The 14,426-nt window shown below is 36.9% G+C and overlaps 1 protein-coding gene across 3 annotated transcripts in view; it reads left to right on the forward strand.

The window, feature by feature from the left end:
• Positions 1-14,426, forward strand: part of CCDC171 (coiled-coil domain containing 171) — a 284,788-nt gene that overhangs the window by 35,824 nt on the left and 234,538 nt on the right. For all 3 annotated transcript variants that reach the window (XM_060199601.1, XM_060199602.1, XM_060199603.1), the window contains one exon: positions 3,380-3,526. In XM_060199601.1, the coding sequence (XP_060055584.1) occupies positions 3,380-3,526 (147 nt within the window). The remainder of the gene's footprint in view (positions 1-3,379; positions 3,527-14,426) is intronic.

The following is a 14,426-nucleotide window of genomic DNA, read 5'->3' on the forward strand; positions in this document are numbered from 1 at the left end:
CTTCCACCTTCTGCACCCCACAATGATAGTGGGTCCATGCTCCCAGAGGCATAAAGAATAGGAAAGCTTCCAAGGGGGATGGGATACAGAATCCTGGTAATGGGAATTGTGTGAAATTGTACCCCTCTTATCTTACAATCTTGTTGATCATTGTTAAATCAATAAAAATAAATCGGAGTGCTGTCTGTTGCTCATTGGCAATGTTAGCACATTTTTGCTCCAGTATCAAGATCTCTTATCTGTGATGGTTTAAATATTGGACAAATATAAGTAGATTAACCTCTGTATATTAAAAAGTTTTCATTAATTGAAGGAAGTAATTCTTAAGGGATCATGTGTAGCTAGCTAGAGAATTAGTAATCTTATAAATGAGGAGATACGGAGATAAATAGATAAGGACTTAAATTAAAATTTGTTGCTCATCCTTTGTGAACTTTTGAGTGCTTTCCAAATGAGTATTTTTGTTGTTTTATCTTGGGCTTCACCACTTCAGGTCTACTTTTTCAGATAGAAAGACAGATGGAAAGATAGAGGGAGAGAAGGAAAAATATACACTGAAGTTTTCTTTAGGGAGGTAGGAATGGGACTTGAATTGAACTCATATACATGACAAAGCAGGCACCTTCCCAGTCCCAAACTAGAATCTTAAAAAATAGACTGATTAATTAATTAATAGGGAAACCAAAACATCTCTGGCGAATATGATCAAACTCAAGACCTTATGCTTGGAGTGCAAGGCATATTCTGTGGTGCCACCTCCCAGGCCACTAGAAACTACTATAGATTTAGGTGCTTGCTACATTTTCATCTGGATTCTAATGATATTTTTTGAGCAGCTAAGGATATTTGGGGAGCATGTGTATGTGTATATGTTCATGAATAAAATTATGCTGGTGAGAGAAAGGTGAGAAGAGAGCCTTATTAAAAACCTTAAGTGAGGGGCTGGGTGGTGGCCCATTTGGTCAAGCACACTTGTTACCATGGGCAAGGACCTGAGCAGGGTAAGCTTTGAGAGTGCTGAATCACTGTTGCAGGTGTCTCTGTCTCTCTGTCTCCCCTACCTGTTTGATTTCTGGCAGTCTTTATCCAATAAATAAAGATAATAAAAAATTAAAAACAAACAAAAAACCTTAAGTGAGAATGATGCTGGCATCCGGAACCTGGTGGCTGAAAAGAGAGTTAACATACAAAGCCAAGCGAATTGTTGAACAATCATGGACCTAAAGGCTGGAATAGTGCAGATGAAGTGTTGGGGGGGGGTACTCACTGCAGACTCTTTTGTACTTCTGCTTTCAGGTATATATTTTGCCCTGGCTTATGCTCTATCTCAGGGGACCTGGTCTATATCTAGGTTTGGGATTTTATTAGGAAGTAGACTACCTGGAATGGAATTAGAGAATACTATGAAAGGAAAGGTCTCACCCGAGTGATGAAGCTGAAGGGTGCCCTTATTATTTTATTGTTGTAGTCGTTGTTGATAGGACAGAAAGAAATTGAGAGAGGAGGGGAAGACAGAGAGGGGGAGAGAAAGATAGACATCTGCAGACCTGCTTCACCGCCTGTGAAGCTACTCCCCTGCCGATGGGGAGCCGGGGACTCTAACCCGAATCCTTATGCTGGTCCTTGCGCTTTGTGCCACATGCACTTAACCTGCTGCGCTACCGCCCAACTCCCAACATTTGAAATTTTAATGAGAGTGAAGACAAATATTTGGCAATTGAACTTGTCAAATTAAGTAATTATTTATATGCACTGATGTCAGTTGAATTGGCATAACATAACATGCAAGACGTATTTTCAGTTGTAATATGGCTCATTTTTTAAAAAATGAAGACCAGACAGTTCAAGTGCAAAGCACTGTCCCTTGTGGTCTTGAGGATTGAACCTAGCACCCCACATATGCAATATGCAAAGTTGGACATTCTACCTCTGTATCACCATCCTAATCCTAAATACATTTTTTAGATTATGAAATTACAGCAAGTGTTTTCATTTTTCTTAAAGATTTTTTTATTTGTACTCTTGATTTGTTTGTTAATGATGGGGAAAAAGAGAGAGGGAGAAAACCTGAGCATCACTCTGGTACATGTGATATCAGGACTGAGCCTAAGTCCTCTTACTTGTAAGTGTGCTCTACTCACTGCATTATGCCCGGTTTGCAGTTTTTACTTTTTATAATAGAGAGTAAAAGAGAGATCAGAGCACATGTCAGCTCTGACATATGCAGCAGTGCTTGGGACTGAAACTGGTACCTCATGCATGCAAGCCTTCTGCTTTATTACTGGGATATCTCACTGACCCTAGTAAGCGCTTTTTATAAAATTTTTGCTTTTTTAATTAAAAATTTTTAAAAATATTTATTTATTTATGCCCTTTTGTTGTCCTTGTTGTTTTATTGTAGTTAGTATTGATGTCGTTGTTGTTGGATAGGACAGAGAGAAATGGAGAGAGAGAGGAGGGGAAAACAGGGGGAGAGAAAGATAGACACCTACAGACCTGCTTCACCACTTGTGAAGTGACTCCCCTACAGGTGGGGAACCGGGGGCTTGAACAAGGATCCTTATGCCGGTTCTTGCACTTTGCGCCACCTGCACTTAACCTGCTGCGCTACCGCAGACTCCTCCAAATTTTTGTTTTTTATTTTGCATTTTACTGGGGAGGGTTAATGGTTTACAGCTGTTGTCTACAATGAGCACCATCTTCCAGCTCCACTTTACAGATGTCTGCAAAATACTCTCAGCCCCTAACCTAGTACCCCCCGCCCCCATACGTAACTCTTCCATTCCTTCTTCAGAGTCCCTTGCTTTGGTGCAGTATGCCACCCCCAGCCCAAGTTTCACTCTGTGCTCTCCCTTTTTGACCCTGTCTCCCTGGTTCCACCTACATGTGAGGCCATCTGGTATCTGTCCCGCTCTTCCTGACTCTACCCACCGAACACTTTTTCTTTAGGTTACAGCCAAGGTGAGACAGAGACTGAGATTTTTGAGTTTCTAGTCTAACATCTAGGTCCTTGACAGTTGGCCTTGGTTTACCAAATTTGTTGTATTGCTCTATTTTGCCCTCTCTTTTCCTATGCATTTGGCTTTTTTGTTGCTTTTGTTTTGTGTTCTGCCACTAATCACCACATTTAAAACTGGAGTTCCTTTGCTTCTTTTCATGTAGGCTTCCTTTCAGTAATTCTTGCATGGCAGGATTGGTGCTAGTAAATCCTTCAGCTTCTGTATGTTTGGGAATATTTTAGTTTCTCCTTCATATTTGAAGGATAACTTAGCAGGATTGAATATTCATGGTCTAGCCACTCACTTTTTTTCTATAAAATGTTTTTTTGGTCTTTGTTGGCTTATGAATTATATTGATGCAAAAATCAATTATTTTCTAGGAACAAGATAGTGCTGTACAAAACATGCAAAAGAAAGTAGAAAAATTAGAAGTTGAACATATGGACTGTTCTGATCTTTTACGACGGCAAACAAGTGAACTTGAATTTAGCACTCAGCGAGAGGAACGTCTTAGAAAAGAGTTTGAGGTAGGTATATTTTATTCTTTCATAACATAAGCACATATTTTATCTGTGTATATATGTAAGTCAGATAGTAACTTAAGGTCAGAGAAAGTTTTACTCTGCAGGAAAATATAAAACTAATTGGGGGGGCATTTATTTATTTTGAATCTTTCATTTCTTTTTTAAAAATAATTCATTTGGGGGGTCAGGCAGTGGTGCACTGGGTTAAGGGCACATATAGCAAAATTGAAGGACCTGTGCAAAGATCCCGGTTCGAGCCCCTGGCTCCTCACCTGCTTCACAAGTGGTGAAGCAGGTCTGCAGGTGTCTGTCTTTCTCTCCCCCTCTTTGTCTTCCCTTCCTCTCTCAGTTTCTTTCTGTCCTGTCCAGCAACAATAGCAACAATAACAGCAACAGCAACAACAATGGGAAAAAAACATGGCCACCAGGAGCAGTGGATTTGTGGTGCTGGCACCAAGCCCCAGCGATAACCTGGAGGCAAAAAAAAAAAATCCATATATATGTGCATGTATTTATATATTGGGTAGAGACTGAAAATTTGAGAAGAGAGGGAGAGAGAGAGAGACAGCTGCAGCTGTGCTTTTACCACTCATAAAGCTTCCCCCCATAGGTGGGAATGGGGACTTGAACCCAGATCCTGTAGCACTGTAACATTTGCACTCCACTGGGCATACCACATGGCCCTGTATATTTGAGTGTATAAAAAATTATATATGAGTTAATTATATTTTGCCCTTAGTTTTAAAAAGCTTCTTTTTATTTTAACAATTTTTATGAAGTATTTCTGAAGTTTGTGAGCAAGTATGTATAACGTTGAGGAAACAACATAGGAAAATATTTTGCATACATAACATTAAACTCTTTGTAGTTTGAATTGTGTACATCCATATGCGTTTATGGAATAATTTTCAAGTAAAACTTTAGCTAGGGGAGGGGTGTCAACTACTAAAAAATGTTTTTTATGAGTGTGTAGTATTTACAATACCATTAATAAATATTGAAAATTAAAGATATCTATTTATGTTAATTTTTTAATTTTACCAGGGCACTGCTCAGCTCTGGCTTATAATAGTATTGGGGGTTGAACTTGGAACTTTTCGTGCTTAAGACATGAAAATCTCTTTGGATAATCATTATGCTATTTTCCTAGCTCTTGAAAAAGAAAGTTAATTTGTTAATTCTTTTAAAATATTCTTTTCAAAAAAATCTTTTCTTTGGTGTTTAATGAAGCATTTATGAAGGCAAAAATGTTGGCCTCAATATACTTTATAATTGCTATTATTGTTTATTTTTATTTTTTTTTTACTTAAAATAGCTCATGTTTTTATTTACTATTGGATAGAGACAGAGAAAGGAGAAGGGAGGGGGGAGATAGAGAGGAAAAGACACAGAGAGACACCTGCAGCCCTGCTTCACCATTTGTGAAACTTTCCCTCTGCAGGTGGGGACCAGGGGCTTGAACCCAGGTCCTTGCATTTTGTAATATGTGTGCTTAACCAGGTGCACCACCGCCTATCTCCCTTATTGTTTATTGTTAAAGAACATTTGCTTAATGTTAAAATGCTAGGAATATTTTCATTAAACTCATTGCTGTTACTCAAAATTGATTTTGGTGGCCTGGGATATAGAGAAGAAGACATATAAACATGAAATTCTGAATTTGAACCATAACACTGCATATGCCATAGTAATGCTCTGTTTTTTTCTCTTTTTTTTAAATTTTATTGATGATATAATAATGTTTTGTAAGACTATAAGATTACAGTATCTAACATGAAAGTTCTGTGTTCTCACTCTTCCAACCATAATCATCATAGTTTTCATGAATTCTTAGAAACAATTAATAAAGAAATTCAATAGGTAGATCATGAAGGAATAATAAAAGATAGTTATGTTCTCATTTTAACATGCTAGCAACAATCAGAGGACAATTAAACAATTTACTATAGTGACAAGAATAGGAATACAGTTAACATCAAACAGATACAAATTTCTGAAATTTAACCAAATCTTAAAAGAAAGTTGAGAGATATTTTGAGAGCTCAACATTTTAGAGCAGTTCCAATGACAAAATTAATGGGATAATTTTTGAAGACAGATTATAAAATTCATATGTAGAACTTACAGTCCAGGGGAAATATCTAATATATTTTGATTAATGAGTGGAAACATATTTTACTAGAAATTAATACTTTTCATAAAACTGCATTAATGCATCACGTGAGATTTTCTGATTGTTTCCCACTCAATTTTGGCTAACTTAAACAGGGAATTCACTGGAAGAGTATGGAAATCATACAAACAGAATCAAAATGAATGCTGAGGAATCAGACATAGAAAGTATGGGAGTCCCTAAGGATCTCCAGATACCTTAGGGATACAAATAATGAATGAAGTTGGGGTAAACTGACACCATAATTTTAATTCTTTTGGCAACTTTGTTCAGGCTTTAAATCCTAGAAAGAAAACATTTGATTAAAAGAAGTGATTTGCTCCACAAATTTAAATTATGTGGTTTTTGGCTTTGCTTTTATTGATGTGGTGAATGGCATTGATTGACTTGCGTATGTTGAACCAGTCTTGCATTTCTGGGATGAATCCCACTTGGTCATGAACAATCTTTTTGATATGCTGCTGTATCCAGTTGACCAAGATCTTGTTTAATATTTTGGCATCTGTGTTCATCAGAGATATTGGTCTGTAGTTTTCCTTTTTTGTTGTGTCTCTATCTGCTTTTGGTATCAGGGTCATGTTGGCTTCATAGAAGGTGGAAGGGAGTGTTCCTGTTTCTTCGATCTTATGGAAAAGCTTTAGGAGTATGGGTATTAACTGTTTCCTGAAGGTTTTGTAGAATTTGTTTGTGAAGCCATCTGGTCCAGGACTTTTGTTGTTGGGGAGATTCTTAATAACTGTTTTGATTTATTTGTCTGTGATTGGTGCATTTAGGCTTTGTAGTTCTTCTTGGTTCAGTTTTGGAAGGGCGTATGTTTCTAGGTATTCTTCCATTTCTTCCAGATTTTCTAGCTTGGTGGTGTATAGTTCTTCACAGAAGTTTCGCATGATTTTCTGGATTTCTGTGGTGTCAGTTGTGATATCTCCTCTATCATTTTCAATTCTATGAATTTGTGTTCTCCCTTTTTTGTTTAGTGAGTCTGGCTAGGGGTTTGTCAATCTTGTTTAATTTTTCAAAGAACCAACATTTGGCTTCATTGATCTTTGTATGGTTCTCTTATTTTCGATGTTGTTTATTTCTGCTCTGATTTTAGTGATTTCTGTCCTTCTGGTTGCTTTAGGGTTCCTTTGTTCCTCTTCTTCTAAGTCCTTAAGGTGTGCAGTAAGGTTGTTTATTTGGGTTTTATCTTGTTGTTTAATATGTGATTGTATGGCTATGAGTTTCCCTTCCAGTACTGCTTTCTTTAGCTGTGTCCCAAATATTTTGATAGTTTGTGTCCTCATTTTCATTTGTTTCCAGAAACATTTGAATTTCCTGCTAGAGTGTCTCTCTGACCCAGTGGTTCTTAAGCAGTATGTTGTTTAGTTTCCAAATTCTGTGACTTTTAATAGTTTTCTGTTTGTTGTTAAATGTTAGCTTTACTCCATTGTGGTCTGAGAAGATACTTGGGATGATTTCAATGCTCTTGAATTTGTTGATGCTGTCTTTGTGTCCTAACATATGGTCTGTCCTTGAGTATGTGTTGTGTGGATTTGAAAAGAATGTGTATTCTAATTTTTTGGGGTGAAGAACTCTGAAAATGTCCGGGAGGTCTAGTCTGTCCATCTCTTCATTTAATTCTCTTGTTTCTTTGTTGATTCTGTGCTTTGTTGATCTGTCTAAGTGTGAGAGTGGGGTGTTAAAGTCTCCAACTATTATTGTATTACTATTGATGTATTTTTGAAGTTCTTTGAGTAGGTGCTTGATGTATTTAGATGGTCCCTCATTGGGTTAATAATTGTTAAATCTTCTTGGCTGATTGATCCTCTAATCATTATGTAATGACCTTGCCTATCTTTTACTACTTTATTTAATTTAAAATCTATTGTGTCAGAGATGAGAATGGCTGTTTCTGCCCTTTTCTGTGGTCCATTAGCCTGTAGGATAGTTTTCCATCCTTTCACTTTAAGTCTGTGTTTATCTTGTTGGGTCAAGTGGGATTCTTGCAACCCCAAGAATGGTTGGGTTATGTTTTCTGATCCATCCTCCCACTCTGTGCCTTTTGATGGGTGAGTTTAAGCCATTGACATTTACTGATAATATGGATTTAATGTGTTGTAGTGCCATTGTTCAACAAGTTTTTATTTGTTCTGATATGTTGCAAGTATTATGGTGATGTTCTTGTTTATAAGAGGTCTTTTAGAACCTCTTTCAGAGAGGGTTTGATGACGGTTGCTTCCTTTAACTGTTGTTTGTCTGAGAAAGTTTTGATGACTCCATCTAGTTTGAATGAAAGTCTAGCAGGATATATTACCCTTGGTTGAAACCCTTTTTCATTCAGGACTTGATAGATATCTTGCCATTCTTTTCTGGCCTTTAGAGTTTGGGTGGAGAAGTCTTGTGATAGTCTTATGGGTTTTCCCTTGTATGTGATTTTTTTATTTTTCTCTTGCAGCCTTTAGGATCCTTTCTTTATCCTTAAATTCTTTTCATTGTGACTATGATGTGTCTTGGTGTCTTCAGGTCTGGATTGATTCTGTTTGGGACTTTCTGAGCCTCTAGGATCTTAATGTCCTTTCTGTTGTTCAGGACTGAGAAGTTTTCTTCTATAATTTCCTCTAAAGTGTTTGCTTCCCCTTCCTCTCTTTCCTCCTCTGGCAGGCCAATTATATGAATGTTATTTCTTCTGAGATCATCCCATATGTCTCTGTTGTTGTTTTCAGTGTCTCTCAATCTCTTTTTGAGCTCTTTCACCTCTTTCTTCGTTTTCTCTAGCTCATCCTCTGTCTGGCTAATTCTGTTTTCTGCTTCTGCTAGTCTGCTTTCCCTTCCCTCAGCTGCTTTCTTCATTTCAGCTATTTCAGCTTTCAGTTCTCTAATTGCCTCAAGGTAGTTAGTTAGGGTCTCATCTGTTGTTTCCCTTATACTGCTATTCCTTTCCTCCAAAGTTGTTTTCATTTCTGTGATTAATAAATTTATTATTGCTTGCATGCTTTTCTTCAATAGGGAAAGAGAGAGAGACAGGCTGGGAGTATAGGTCAACCTATCAATGCCCATGTTCAGCGGGGAAGCCATTACAGAAGCCAGACCTTCAACCTTCTGCATCCCACAAGGACCTTGGGTCCATACTCTCAGAGGGTTAAAGAATAGAAAAGCTATCAGGGGAGGGTATGGGATACAGAGTTGTGGTGGTGGGAATTGTGTGGAGTTGAACCCCTCTTATCATATGGTTTTGCCAGTGTTTTCTTTTTATAAATAAAATCAATTAAAAAAGAAAAAAAGGACTTCAAATAGGTAATTTGAATAGTGCAGATGAAGAGTTGGGGGGGGTCTCTGTTTTGTAGATAGCTAGTAGGCACATTTTAGTTATATTCCAAAGGGCCTGTGGCTATACTAGTGGTTTTTTGTTTGTTTTGTTTTTTCCTGAGCCTGAAATCTGATATGCAGGTGGATCCTAATTATTGTCTGGGGAGATGATGTCATGGCTGGAAGAAGGACCAGAAAGCTGGATCAGGGAAGAGAGTAGCTCCCAAATATGAGAAAGGTTTATAAGTGTTGTTGATTGTAAACTCATCGATTTGATGTGCTCTGGGGCCCATATTCAGCTTAGGAGCCTATGTGACCTCTGCATCCCTGTAGATCTGAGCTCACATTCTGTGGTCATAAGTAGGAACATTCCAAGCTGCCCCAATATCAGGATCCATCTTCCTCAGATGTAGCATAGAGTATATTGACCAGCCTCCCTCCATTGTTGATCCAAGTTGAGGGCTAGGTCCTATGGGGGCCTACAAAGGAGTCTATTGTGTTCGTGATATAGATGACTGGTAACAATGGACAATGGAGAGAGGGATTTATTTGAGGTTTAGGCCCATCATGTCTCTCTGGGAATCTCAGGACTCCCAGACTAGGGCCCCAGCTGATGGGATGGCCTGATAGTGACTAAAGAGTCATCATTAAAGTATGCCAGTCTCTTGCCCTTATTCAGCTTTTGCAGTCCTTGCTTTGCTAAGGTTAGCTTTGAAGTGAGTGAGAGAACTGTAATAGGAAGTAGGTGAGGAGGGTATCTAAGTCTAAGTAGACACTATTTCATTATGAACTTTGTACTGACTCACTACAGACTATTGTGTATTTTTGCTTTCAGGTATATATTTTGCCCTAATTTATGGATTCATGTAAACATATGCTCTGTCTTACAGGACCTGGTCTATATCTAGGTTTTGGGATTTTGTTAGGAAGTGAACCTCCTGGAATGGAATTTAACACTACTGTGAAAGGAAAGGTCTCACCCAAGTAGTGAAGGTGAAGGGTTGACATTCCATGCCTGATGTCTCTGGACACTATGTGATGTGAAGCATGCTGAGGTGGTACTCGTTGAATTGATTAGGCTGGGATTGGCGGATGCAGTATCATTTGGTATGAATTGAGAGAAGCATGCAGGAAAGTGAGCCCCACCCTAGAGGTTCCGGGACTGGGGGAAATAATAGGCTCTATAGAGGAAGCAGGAGGTTCCTGCTGTCTTGGGGTTTAAGAAGACAGTAGATAGTTATTGCTATAATCACATTATTTGGCAATTGGGTTAACTTTGAAAAATTCCTTTGTTAGGATTTGCTATATCATACACAACCTCACCATAATTTATGTCCTTTTGACATTACTTGTATATAGCTATGCTACCGGTTGCTTCTGTTCTCCCTGGTCTAAGCTTTTAAGAGAGCCAACATATCAAAGACTCAGCCTATATATTAAAAAGACTCAGTCTGTGATTTTAAAAGTTTGAGACATTCAATCAATTTTCACCTCTCATATTAATTAAATAGTGATTTATATGACTACAAATTGATAGGAGTGTACATAAACACCATTCCCACCACCAAAAGACTGTGTCCCATCTGATCCCCTCCCCTTCTGCCTTCTGCCTCGTGAAGCTGAACATCCACTCTTACCCTCAATCCAGGGTTTTTACTTTGGTGTCCTACTCCAAATATGGTCTGATTTTACAGAATATTAAAGAACCAATAAATAATGTCTATTTTGAACATGTTCAGAAGCCATTAAGTTTAGAATGATATCGTATGATTTTACATCATTTTTAATATTTTGTGGCTTGTGGTAGTCTTATTAAAAGAATTAGAGTTGAGTTAAAGTTCTGGTTATCTCTAGATTTTTCTAACAAATCATTTAGAAGGCATCTATATCACTATAATTTGTTTAGTGATTTTCTTCTTCTTCTTCTTCTTTTTTTTTTTTTACCAGAGCACTGTTTAGCTCTGGCTTATGGTGGTGCGGGGGATTCACCCTGGAGCTTTAGAGCCTCAGGCATGAGAATCTGTTTGCATAACCATTATGCTATCTACCCTCTGCCCATTTCGTGATTTTATTATCACTAAAATTTTAAGGATTTCCTTGAGGGTATAAAAAAGTATTAGGTAATAGTGATTTATTTTTTTGTTGATGAAATTCTTTTTTAAAAAAATTTTATTTTGTTTATTTATTCCTTTTTGTTGCCCTTGATGTTTTATTGTTATAGTTATTATTGTTGTTGTTATTGATGTCATCACTTTTGGATAGGACAGAGAGAAATGGAGAGAATAGGGAAAGGCAGATGGGGAGAGAAAGATAAACACCTGCAGACCTGCTTCACTAGTGATTCCCCTGCGGGTCGGGAGCCAGGGCCTCGAACCGGGATCCTTAAGCTGGTCCTTGCGCTTTGTGCCATCTGCACTTAGTAAATTCTTAGTAAGTGAATTTTGATTAAATTTAGAAAATGTTCAATGCCTAAACTTTAGAATTTGGTTTTGGATACTTCAGAGTTGATAGAGTTGATTTTTTTTTTCCCTGCAAAGTACTTATCCTATTTTATCTTTTTATTGATTGAAGTAAATATAAAATTGTTTTGGATTAGACCTACTTTGTTTAAAAAAATACTAGATCTCAGTTTTTGTGGAGCTTGAACTTTAAAGGTATTTCAAGTAGTCTGTATTTTAATTTTACTTAGCATAATTTTGTAAGAAGAAAGTATAGTATTATAACTTACCTAAATTTATATTTAGATGTCTTTAAAATTTTTGTTTTACATTTAAATGTATGTATGTGTGTTATGTTGGTTATTTGACCAGATGATGTTTAATGAATAAGTTATATTTCTAGAAAGCTTTTTATACTAATTTTACAGTCAGTTGTGGAGACATTAACTGTCAAGTGATTTTAGGTAGTTAAATAATATTTTAAAATAATTAATAAAATGATTAATTGATGGGAGTCGGGCTGTAGCGCAGCGGGTTAAGCGCAGGTGGCGCAAAGCACAAGGATCGGCATAAGGATCCCGGTTCGAACCCCGGCTCCCCACCTGCAGGGGAATCTCTTCACAGGCGGTGAAGGAGGTCTGCAGGTGTCTATCTTTCTCTCCCCCTCTGTCTTCCCCTCCTCTCTCCGTTTCTCTCTGTCCTATCCAACAACGACGACAACAACAATAATAACTACAACAATAAAACAACAAGGGCAACAAAAGGGAATAAATAAATAAAAATAAAAATAAATGATTAATTGATGATAAGAGGAAAATTATTAAAATTTTAATTTAAATAAAATATATTATCCAATGCCTATAACCTCACATTAAAGCAGCTGACACATTAAGAATTTGGCCTGATAAATATTTTCATTTTTAATCAAGCTTTTTAAAGCTGCATTCCATGAGGTGATTATTTTTTTATGTGCCTGCTTCAGAGGAGTTACACATATCTACTTAACTTAATAATATATATATCACTGTGTGGTTTATTGTGTGGTCATTTTTAACATGGATCAATGGCTTCTTAGATTAAAAAACAAACAAGAAAAAAAACAACAACTCCCAACCCAATTTTATAAATTTGGTGCCTGATATCACAGAACCAAGGGAAAAGTGAACTGGAAAAAAAATATCCTTTTTTTTTTTTTATAAACCTCTTTACAACTAGATGAGATGCTTTTTTTTTTTTTTTTTTTATCTTGGGAAATAAAAACTCAATAAGAAAAAAGAAAAAGGAAGATGCAAACCTAATTCTGAGAGAACTGAAGAATCTTGAGATTATAGTGGAGAGAAGTCTTTGTAAATAAACTTTGAATTGCTTCTGTCAGTCAGAGCCTATGTTATAGTAACATAAAAAGGGTAGAATGTAGCTTTTTTCCTCTATGTGTATACAGCACTCAAGTGAAAAAGGGAAAGAAAAAAATCCACATTTCATACTGTTCATGAGAGCAGTCTCATGTCATTCCTTATTTTAAAAAATATTTTTAAAAATATTTATTTATTTATTCCCTTTTGTTGCCCTTGTTCTTCCTTCCTCCCTTCCTTCCTTCCTTCCTTCCTTCCTTCCTTCCTTCCTTCCTTTCTCTTTTTTTTTTTTTTTGTTATTGATATTGTTGTAGCTGAATAGGAGAAAGAGAAATGGAGAGGAGAAGACAGATGGGGGGGAAGAGAGACACCTACAGACCTGCTTCACCACTTGTGAAGTGACTCCCCTGCAGGTGGGGGGGGGGGGGCTGGACTGGAACCAGGATCCTTATGCAGGTCCCTGTGCTTTGTGCCACGTGTGCTTAACCTGCTGCGCTATCGCCGGACTCCCTATTTCTCATTTTTTAAAGTCCTCATGGGTTGTAGTGATTATTTTTAAACAGTTATTTGTGCTGATTACTAACTATAAATTAGATAAATGATGAAATCATCTGACTTACCCAACTGAGATTATAAGTACTATACACCTTTATACTTAATGTTAATATGGATTTTGAAATTTGATATTCACTAAAATGTTGTTAAATACTGGTGTTTTTGTTACCAGGAAAAATAAATGCAATTTATAGAGATGCTAAATTAATTTATCGTCACGGTAATCAGAATGTAAATTTATGTCTGCTAAGAAGCTTCCTATTTTCTGGTTCATGATTCCTAAAAAGTAATATAAATTTTTTATTAAACTGTTTTATAGTCTGAATTTTATATTTCATTATTCATTCCTTCTGAAAAAAAATACTGTGTTCTCCAATGTACTCTTAATGTCATTCTGACATCTTTGTGTTTATTCTGATATATAGTTATGTAGATATTAATGAGGTTATCTTCAAAAGATACCAACTTATCTTTATTTTTAATTGATGATTACTAATATTTTCTTTGTTATTAGTGATTTAATATTGATATAAAAAACTATAAGACTATAGGAGTATAATTCTCTGGTGGTGGGAGTAATATTCCCACCACCAGAGTTCTGGACCCCATCCCCTCCATTGAAAACTGCAGTTCAACTTGTTTTCATTTCTACTTTACTTTTATTTATTTATTTATTTATTTAATTAAAAAATCTTTTTATTTATTGTATAGAGACAGCCTGAAATCAAGAGGTAAGAGGTGATAGAGTGGGAGACAGAGAGACACCTGCAGCCCTGCTTCACCACTTGCAAAGCTTTCCCGCTGCAGGTGGGGACCAGGGCCTCGAACCTGGGTCCTTGCGCATTGTAATACATGCACTCAACCAGGTGCACCACCCGGCCCCTATTTATTTATTTTTAACCACAACACTGTTCAGTTCTGGCTCGTAGTGGTATGGGGGATTAAACCTAGGATTTTGGAACTTCAGTCATGAATCTTTTTGCAAACAATTATGCTGTCTTCCCCATCCCTTTAAATTACTTATCAGGGTGGTCCAGGAGGTGGTGCAGTGATAAAGCTTTGGACTCTCAAGCATGAGGTCCTGAGTTCAATCCCTGGCA

The sequence above is a fragment of the Erinaceus europaeus genome, chromosome 10 (genome assembly GCF_950295315.1).
Source record: "Erinaceus europaeus chromosome 10, mEriEur2.1, whole genome shotgun sequence".
NCBI classification, from domain to species: Eukaryota; Metazoa; Chordata; class Mammalia; order Eulipotyphla; family Erinaceidae; genus Erinaceus; species Erinaceus europaeus.